The 9,588-nt window shown below is 54.3% G+C and overlaps 1 protein-coding gene across 1 annotated transcript; it reads right to left on the bottom strand.

The window, feature by feature from the left end:
- Positions 1-4,741: 4,741 nt before the first annotated feature.
- On the bottom strand, positions 4,742-8,957 carry LOC119947277 (trypsin-like). Its single transcript, XM_038768900.1, has 5 exons — positions 8,918-8,957; positions 6,874-7,042; positions 5,904-6,160; positions 5,503-5,639; positions 4,742-4,891 (listed from the first exon to the last, which is right to left on the bottom strand). The coding sequence occupies exons 1-5, from the start codon at positions 8,955-8,957 to the stop codon at positions 4,742-4,744; spliced, it is 753 nt and encodes a 250-aa protein (XP_038624828.1).
- Positions 8,958-9,588: the final 631 nt, after the last annotated feature.

Below are 9,588 nucleotides of genomic sequence, written 5' to 3'. Positions count from 1 at the left end.
AGCTGGGATTAGAACCCAGACCCTTCTGAATCCCAGACCCATGTTTGATCCACTACTTTGGACTCACAGAATAAGTAGGGAGGAGAACAAGTATTGAATCCCCATTTTGTAGTTGAGGGAACTGAGGCACAGAGAGGGTAAATGACTTGCCCAAGGTCACACATTGGATATGCAGTAGAGCTGGGATTAGAACCCAGGTCCTCTCTGACTTCCAGGACTGCTTTTTCCACTAGACCACATTGCTTCTTCTCTGCAGTATCACTTTTCCTCCTGCCTCCAGGATATTTCCCCACCAATACCTTAAACTCCTGAGGCACCTTAAACTCAGCATGTCTGAAACAGAACTCCTCAGCTTCCCTCCCAAATCCTCTCCACCTCTGAACTTCCCTATCACTGTTGACAACACTATTATCTTCCCTGTCTCTCAAACCCACATCTCTGACATTGTTCTTGATTCCTCTCTTTCAACCCCCAGATTCAGTCCATCACCTATTAGAGCTGCTTATATCTTCACAACATATCCAAATCCACCCAATGGAAGTGGCTGAAGTGGAAATTCAAGGGGAAAATAACCTGGGGAGATGAAAGATCAATCAAGGCAGGCCTCAATCAATCAATCAATCATATTTATTGAGCGCTTACTGTGTGCAGAACACTTTACTAAGCACTTGGGAAGTACAACTTGGCAACATATAGAAATGGTCCCTACCCAACAGTGGGCTCACAGTCTAGAAGGGGGAGACAGAGAACAAAACAAAACATATTAACAAAATAAAATAAATAGAATAAACATGTACAAATAAAATAAATAGAGTAATAAATACATACAAACATATATACATATATACAGGTGCTGTGCGGAAGGGAAGGAGTTAAGGCGGGGGAATGGACGGGGGAGGAGGGGGAGAGGAAGGAGAGGGCTCAGTCTGGGAAGGCCTCCTGGAGGAGGTGAGCTCTCAGTAGGGCCTTGAAGGGGGGAAGGGAGGGCTTGGCGGATGTGGGGAGGGACGGCATTCCAGGCCAGGGGCATGACATGGGCCGGTGGTCGACGGTGGGACAGGCGAGAACGAGGCACGGTGAGGAGATTAGCGGCAGAGGAGCGGAGGGTGCGGGCTGGGCTGTAGAAGGAGAGAAGGGAGGTGAGGTAGGAGGGGGCTAGGGGATGGAGAGCCTTGAAGCCGAGGGTGAGGAGTTTCTGCCTGATGCGTACGTTGATTGGTAGCCACTGGAGATTTTTGAGGAGGGGAGTAACGTGCCCAGAGCATTTCTGGACAAAGATAATCTGGGCAGCGGTGTGAAGTATGGATTGAAGTGGGGAGAGACAAGAGGATGGGAGATCAGACAGGAGGCTGATACAGTAGTCCAGACGGGATAGGATGAGAGCTTGAATGAGCAGGGTAGCGGTATGGATGGAGAGGAAAGGGCAGATCTTGGCAATGTTGCGGAGCTGAGACCGGCAGGTTTTGGTGACGGCTTGGATGTGAGGGGTGAATGAGAGAGCGGAGTCGAGGATGACACCAAGGTTGTGGGCATCTGAGACGGGAAGGATGGTAGCGCTGTCAACAGTGATGGGAAAGTCAGGGAGAGGGCAGGGTTTGGGAGGGAAGACAAGGAGTTCAGTCTTGGACACGTTGAGTTTTAGGTGGTGGGCAGACATCCAGATGGAGATGTCCTGAAGGCAGTAGGAGATGCGAGCCTGGAGGGAGGGGGAGAGAGCAGGGGCAGAGATATAGATTTGGGTATCATCAGTGTAGAGATGATAATTGAAGCTGTGGGAGTGAATGAGGTCACCAAGGGAGTGAGTGCAGATCAAGAACAGAAGGGGACCAAGAACTGAACTAAGAACTCCTGGGGGAGACATGATTTCAGAAGGGATCTGAAGATGGGGAGAGTAGTGATGTGAAGTGGGAGGGAGCCAGAGGGGAGGGTGTGAGCCAGAGGTCAGCAAGAGACAAGAGAGGTAATAAGAGTGAATAAATTGACTTGAGAGCAGTTTTAGCAATCTCATGAAGATAAAAACAAGAATTGGACAGTGGGCTGAGTCTGGGGGTTGAAAGAGAGGGAAGTATCAATGAAAATGTCATGGCTGTGGGCTTGAGAACCTGAGAGGATGGTTAATTACCTCTGGCCAAAGCAAAGTTGACATTTAGACATGCATGTCACACACACACAGAGAGGTGTGCCCCCTGGGGTCCTGGTGGCTCCTGACAAATGCAGAGTTGGTATTTATACACATATACGTATATGCGTTTGCACACACACATATACACTCACTCTCAGAGATGCGCCTCCAGGGTTCCAGTGGTTCCTGACAAATGCAGAATTGGCAGAGGACCTCCTCCAGAGTTTCAATGGCTCCTGACAACATACACACATGTGAACATATACACGTGCGCACGCACGCACACACACACACACACACACACACACACACACACACACACACACACGGCTCCCCCAAGGTTCCAGTGGTCCTTGACCATGCACATAAACACACATGCATCCCTAATGTTCCAGTGGTTCCTGACAAATGCAGAGTTGGCAGAGGGCCTCCCCCAGTTTTCCAATGGACCCTGACAACACATGCACATGCAATGCGTGCATGCGCACACACACACACACACACACACACACACACACACACACACACACATACTCTCACCGAGATGCACCCCCAGGGTTACAGTGGCCCCTGACAATTGCAGAGTTGGCTTCTGGTGGTACCAATCGGCTAAATGTTTTACAGTGGGGAGGATTGGGGCCCAGGCTGTCCAAGGGTCAGGGAGCCCAGCCAAATTGGGGAAAGATCCCCGAACTGCCTCCCAGAGCATGGAGTCTGAGGGATTGCCCAGAAAGACTGCCCTCCCACTTCCCCACACCTAAACCCTACTTGGACCCAGGGCCAGGGAGTACCCCCTCATTGACAGTGCTCTGCACATAGTAAGCGCTCAATAAATACGATTGATAATGATGATGATTGACAGACCTTCCAGGATTGAAGTCGGTCCAGTTTGTGCTCCAGATGTTCTGCATTTGGGCCTTCTCTACCTCTAACCTCCAGGGAGGTGGAGAGGTGACAGGAAGACCTAAGTGGAGGAGGAGCCAGAGGAGGCAGTCCCTTCCCCAAGGTGGCCAGGCTGGACTGTGTGGGGGCCTTGGAGTGAAGGTGTCCTCCTGGCAGTGACCTCAGGCTGCCTCCTGTGGGGGTGCAGAGGATTTGGGCACTGTGGGGTGGATGCATGGAGTGGGGAACAGGAATGAGGGATCTTTTCCAGAGTCATGGAAACTAATCAGTCAATCATTCAAATACCTTAAACAGCCAAAAAAACCACCACAGTCCCTGTCCCATATGGAGCTCACAGTCTAAGGAGATGGGACAACTCGTATTTGTACTCTCCCAAGAATTTAGTACAATGCTCTGCCCCATAGTAAGAACTCAGTAAATATTATTAATTGATTAATTAGTCCTCCTGACCTGGGCCACAGGGGTGGGGACCAGACTGGGGCGTGGTGAGGAAGGGGATGGTGAGGGGCAGAGGGGGCTGAGGTGAATTCCGTCAAAGTCCAAGCAGCCAAACTTCTCTCCCTCCACCCTGAGATCCTCTCAGAGGTCAGTTCCTGTCTCCAGGTTCTGCTCCCTCTGCTCTCAGCCTCTTCCCTACTTCTCTCTCTGGCCCCAGCCTCCTCCCCACTCCCTCTCCCTGTTTCCAGCCTCCTTCCAACTCTGCAACCTGAACTCTTTCTCCAGCTTCCAGCCAGGTGTGGCCTCTTCCCATGTGTCTCAGTCACCCTGGTTGTGAAGTCTCCCAGAGGCATCTCTCTCCCTGCCTTGCCAATTGAAGTACCTCCAACATCCTTGTGTGTCTGGTCCCAGCAGTGGGTCAGTGGGGACTTCACAGCTCTGTTTGAACCCTATGGCACTGGCAAACTTCTGGCTGACCTCACTGTTGACCTCTAAGTGCCAATGGGACTCCAAAGGTGACTGGCAGCTTCACTGCCCCTGTCTGAAGCAGATGGACACGGCCGGCTATTTCTGTTCCTGTAGTGCACAGCGAGAGCTATAGGGGACACCTCAGAAGGGGACCAGAACTGGGCTTTGGGAGTGGCATGGGGGGCCCTAGGCAAGGCCTTCTACTCTCTGGTAGTTGGAGTCTAATCACAAACAGTTCCATCTGTGACCTGCACGAGGAGGGTGCCAGTCACCCACAGAGCAGCCTGGACTGAATTCCCCTCTCCCTCACCCTGCGCTCACCCCTGCCCCTTCCCTCTGTGGAGACAGCTGAGAGTCAGGGAGCTGGGAAGGGCCGAGAGGAAGACGATTTCAGAAGGGTGGGCCAGGGCAACCAATCAACAGTATTTACTGGGAGCCTGCTCTGTGCAGAGCACTGCAATGGGCATTTAAGAGAGTGCAGTAGACATAATGCACATAATCTCGGGCCCCTCCTTTCTGGTTCCCCTCCAGACCTTGAGACAAAGTGAGTGAGTTAGCACAACCATCCTCAGAGAGTCCCCCAACCCCCTCGAGAGCCCAGGGTGGCTGAGAGAGAGAGAAAGCCACATGGTAGAGAGGCGGCTGGGATGAGGATAGCAGAAATGGTCAGACACAGGCTGGGATGAGAAAAAGGTTTATTTCCAAGTCCCAGGTATGCCAGGTGTGTGGGTGTGGAGGAGCTGAAGGGGGGCAGAAATGCACAAAAGGATTTGGGGTGGGGTTTATGGGAGAACCAGGGAGAGTCCTGGCTCAGTTGGCCTCCATAGTCTGCTGGATCCAGTCCAGATAGTTGCACACCTTCGTGTAGACGCCGGGCTTGCCTTTCAGAGCACAGCCATAGCCCCAGGAGATGATACCCTGCAGCTGTCCGTTGCAGACCAGGGGGCCACCAGAGTCCCCCTGCCAGAGAGAAGGGAGATGTCACAGTTGCCCACCCAGCCCCCACCTGCCAGGGGAGGGTCCCAGCCCGTGGTCAGGGCATAAATTGTTGCCAGCACACAGCTCAGCCCCAAGACTGGGAGCAGCTCAGATCTCCCACAGTGTCTGTCCACTGCAGTGGGGCCCATCTCACAGGTGCCCAGTGAATACCACTGATTGTCACCTGAAACTCCAGCTCCTCCACATAGCACCTCCTCCCCCAGGGCCCTCAAAATGAGATGGGGGCAGCAGGCCTAGGGGTCAGCCTCTGGCCAGGCTCCCTGCCAACACTGCCGGCAAAGCCTGCCTGCCTCCCAATGACCCACAGGACCAGGCCCCTGGACAGGTCAGTGGTCCCATGTCCTGGGAAAGGCAGGAGGGGAAGGACCCAAGATGAAAGGGGGAAGGGGGAGTAGTGATGTAAGGATGACCATGGCAAAGAGGAAGAGTGACCAAGAATAACATGTGTCCATAGGATAGAGGAAAAGTGAGCAGGGAGGAGAAGGATGAGGCTGTCTGAAGGGAGGTGAACAGGAAGGGCAGGGGTGCTGGGGCTGGGAGAAGAGGAGGAGCAACGAGGGCAGGAGTGTCACCTGGCAGGAGTCCTTGCCACCTTCCAAAAAGCCCACACAGAACATGTTGTCTGTGATTTTCCCCCGGTAGGAGTTCCGGCACCGGCGCTCTGAGATCACAGGGGCATCCAGGCACTTCAGCTCTGCCGGAAGTTTTTCTGCAGAAGACAGGTTGGAGGGGATGAGTCGCCCATCATTCCTGGCCCCAGCATCTGAGTCCTATTCTTGGCGGGCTAAGGGTGCAAAAATTGTAGCTGGTGGTGGCCAGGGTCCCTTTCCCCAACCCTCATGGCCCTCCCTTGCAGCAGACCTGAGCTGTGACTCCTCACTGGCCCCTTTTCCCAGTTCCGAGGCTCTCTTGTGACCCCACCACCCCACCCATTCCTGGACCTCAAGGGCTGGGCTGGGCGGGCATCACTGACCGCCAAAGCTCAGGGTGTTTCCCCAGCCAGACAGCAGGCACTCATCCCCGGGAAGGGCACAGGTGGTGGGCAGGGTGACTGTGTCCACGGTGCGGTTGTCCAAGGTGGCAGGGGTGGCCAGCTTGATCAGCATGATGTCGTTGTCCATGGTCTGTCTATTGTAGTCAGGGTGGAGGACCACCTTGGCGGCTGAGATGAACTGTTCACTCCCCTCCAGCACCCGCAGGTTGTGCTGCCCCAGTCTCACCTGGATGCGTCTGGATGGGGCAGGAGCAGCACTCAGCCCAATCCAGAACCCCTAAACCATCCCCGACCCTCACGGTGGGACTCATCTGGTCGCACTTCACAGGCTGACCTTTTCTCCTTCAAAGTCTTTTTGGAGGTCCAAGAGACCTTCCCTGACTAGGCCCTCCTTTCCTTTTCTCCCACTCCCTTCTGCTTTGCCCTGACTTACTCCCTTTATTCATCCCTCCCATCCCAGTGGCACATTTTTTTAATATAAATGTCTGCCCCTCAAGACTATATTCATTCAATCCTATTTATTGAGCACTTACCGTTATCTTGTTTTGGGAAGGGAATGTGTCTGTTTATTGTATTGTACTCTCTCAAGCGCTTAGTACAGTGCTTGGCACTCAGTAAGTGCTCAATGAATAAACGGACAGGTGGGCAGATCGTGGTGGACACAGAGTGAATTGTTGAAAGGAATGGTCACGGACTTGAGCCCCTAGACAGAGCAAAGCAGGGGCACAGGATGGGCTGTCATTCTGGTTCAGGGAGGACCCCAGCGTGGGACCCCACCCAGTCCTAACCAGATCTATTCACCCTCCTGAGCCTTTGCCCAGTGCTTAGTGCAGAGCCCCTTCCCCAATAGCCCTCTGACAGTCGCTGTGAAGGACAGATGGTTTGGGGGCCGGGCAGGTGAAAAGGTTCCCACAGGCCTCAGGATCAGGGATGTCTGGAGGTCACTCACGTGTTGTAGCAGTGGGCAGCAGACAGCACCCATTGTTGGCTGACCAGGGTCCCCCCACAGTGGTGTGTGCCCCCAACATTCAAGGAAACCTGATAGGGCACTGAATTCTTGGGGCACGTGTATCCTCCAATGATCTTGTCCCCGTCCACATCTCCAGTGGGAAATGCACCTGGGGTAGAAACAGAGAGAGATGGGCCAAGGTCACCATCCACTGTCACTATCTTCCTGGATGCCCAGAGCTTCTGGAGCATGGAGTCGAGGGTCGAATCACTAGCCTGGGACCCCAACTCCACTGGTCTCCTTCCTGCCCAGCTCTGCTCCTGATTGTTGAGCCCGTAGCATCTCAGGGAGCCAGCTCAGCTCCTGCAGGACCAGGAAGGGTACCACCCACGGAGCCCCCATAGAGTCCCTATGGGCCAGGCATCTCTAGAGATCTCCTGTGCCTACAGATGCAGGGCCCCTCAAACCAGGATCCCCCATAAGACCTGGATCTCCTACAAACATGTAGCCCTTGACATCTGAATCCCCTATAGACCCAGAGATCTGGGAGGCCCTGCAGCCTCGGATGCTGAATTAGTGTGGGCTGGGGATCATTTTGGTCTGGTCACCCCTGCCTCCTCACCCTCTTCCATCCATAACAGGCAGTGCTCTGCCTCCAGACCGTCTGTCATCCATAACTGTAAGTCCCCTGCTTCCATCATCATCATCATCAATCGTATTTATTGAGCGCTTACTATGTGCAGAGCACTATACTAAGCGCTTGGGAAGTACAAATTTGCAACATATAGAGACAGTCCCTACCCAACAGTGGGTTCACAGTCTAAAAGGGGAAGACAGAGAACAAAACCAAACATACTAACAAAATAAAATAAATAGAATAGATATGTACAAGTAAAATAAATAAATAAATAGAGTAATAAATATGTACAAACATATATACATATATACAGGTGCTGTGGGGAAGGGAAGGAGGTAAGAAGGGGGGCTTGGAGAGGGGGACGAGGGGGAGAGGAAGGAAGAGGCTCAGTCTGGGAAGGCCTCCTGGAGGAGGCGAGCTCTCAATAGGGCCTTGAAGGGAGGCAGAGAGCTAGCTTGGCGGATGGGCAGAGGGAGGGCATTCCAGGCCCGGGGGATGACGTGGGCCGGGGGTCGACGGCGGGACAGGCGAGAACGAGGTACGGTGAGGAGATTAGCGGCAGAGGAGCGGAGGGTACAGGCTGGGCTGTAGAAGGAGAGAAGGGAGGTGAGGTAGGAGGGGGCAAGGTGATGGACAGCCTTGAAGCCGAGGGTGAGGAGTTTCTTCCAGACCCTCTACCAGCCATACCGAGCAGTCCTCCACCTCCAGACCCCCTGCCAGCCATTCTGGACAGTCCCCTGCCCCCAGACCCTCTGCGGACCATGCCGGGGAGTCTCTTGCCTTTTGATCTTCTACCGGCCATACCAGGGGGACCCCTGCCTCCATACCCTCTGCGAGACATGCCAGACAGTCCCCTGCCTTCAGACTCTCTGCCAGTCATACTGGCAGTTCCCCAGCTCCAGATGTTCTGCCGGCTATACTGCCAGTCCCCTGCCTCCATACCCTCTGCCAGCCATACCAGGGAGTCCCCTGCCTCAAGATCCTCTGCCAGCCATACTGGAGAATCCCTTGCCTTCTGATCTTCTACTGGCTATAGCAGGGGGACCCCTGCCTCCAGAAACTCTGCCAGGCATACCAGACAGTCCCCTGCCTCCAAACCCTCTGCCAGCCATATTAGCAGTCCCCTACTTCCAGTTCCCCTGCCAGCCATACTTTGTGGTTCCCCCCTCCAGACCCTCTGCCAGACAAATGGGGCAGTGCCCTTTTTCTAGTTCCTCTGCCAGGCATTCCACGCTGTACAGTGTCTCCAGACCCACTGCTGGCCACCCCGGGTAGCCCCTTGTCTCCAGACCATCTGCCATCCATCCAAACTGGTCTTCCCCATCCTGGCTGCAATCTCCCACTTTCCCAACCCTGATTGGATAGATGCCGGGAAATTCTCTGGAGACGCAGAGGCCCCATACTGACCGACTGCCCCCACAAGGGCGAAAAGCAGGACAGACTCCATGTAGCTGCTCTGTGTCTAGCTCCAGGATGAGCCCCAACCTGAGAGACCCAGTATTTATCCCCCTAGACCCACCACCTTATCTCAAGAACCCTGGCCACAGGTGTGCATTCACAGGGGGGAGCTCAGAGACCCTGATCTCAGGGAGGCAGGTGGGACACGTCCCAGGTTAATCATTGCTCATATGCCAGGAGCTGGGTGCCCCCCAGCCTGGAAACCTGACTGAGGGGCCAGGATAGTGGGACATTTATAGGGGATGTGGACTCCCAGGGCTAGGCCTTGTTACAAGTGCTGGTAGTCCAGGGGTCCTGGCCCAGAAGGACTGGGGGAAGGTTAGGGGTGAGGACGCTGAGGGCTAAGTCTAGGGGCAGGAGATCTCAGTGACTCCTCCACCACAGACACCCACCATGTCCCCAGTTTGGAGCCTCCCCTCCCCACTCAACTCCCTGCTATTCTGGGCATCTGTGAAGGACATGAGGGTGGGGGAAAGTGAGCAGTGGGGAGCGCTGCATAGTGGAATCTCAGGAAAAGACATCTACAGTGCAGGAAATGACGTGCTGTGGTCTGGCCGCCTTAGGGAGGAAGTCCCAGGCTGCGGGGAGGGTGTGAGCCTAGGTCAGAGGTGGAAGAGGTG

The sequence above is a fragment of the Tachyglossus aculeatus genome, chromosome 2 (assembly GCF_015852505.1).
Source record: "Tachyglossus aculeatus isolate mTacAcu1 chromosome 2, mTacAcu1.pri, whole genome shotgun sequence".
Taxonomy (NCBI): Eukaryota; Metazoa; Chordata; class Mammalia; order Monotremata; family Tachyglossidae; genus Tachyglossus; species Tachyglossus aculeatus.
Note: the sequence above shows the minus strand (reverse complement) of the source record. Positions and strands in the feature narration are given on the sequence as shown.

Excerpts from the sequence above, each read along its gene's own strand:
- LOC119947277 (XM_038768900.1), bottom strand. The coding sequence starts at position 8,957 with ATGGAGTCTGTCCTGCTTTTCGCCCTTGTGGGGGCAGTCG. Across the intron at positions 6,161-6,873 it reads GCTGCCCACTGCTACAACAC|ACGCATCCAGGTGAGACTGG; the intron begins GTGAGTGACCTC and ends TGCCCCATCCAG. Across the intron at positions 4,892-5,502 it reads GTGGCAAGGACTCCTGCCAG|GGGGACTCTGGTGGCCCCCT; the intron begins GTGACACTCCTG and ends TCTCTCTGGCAG.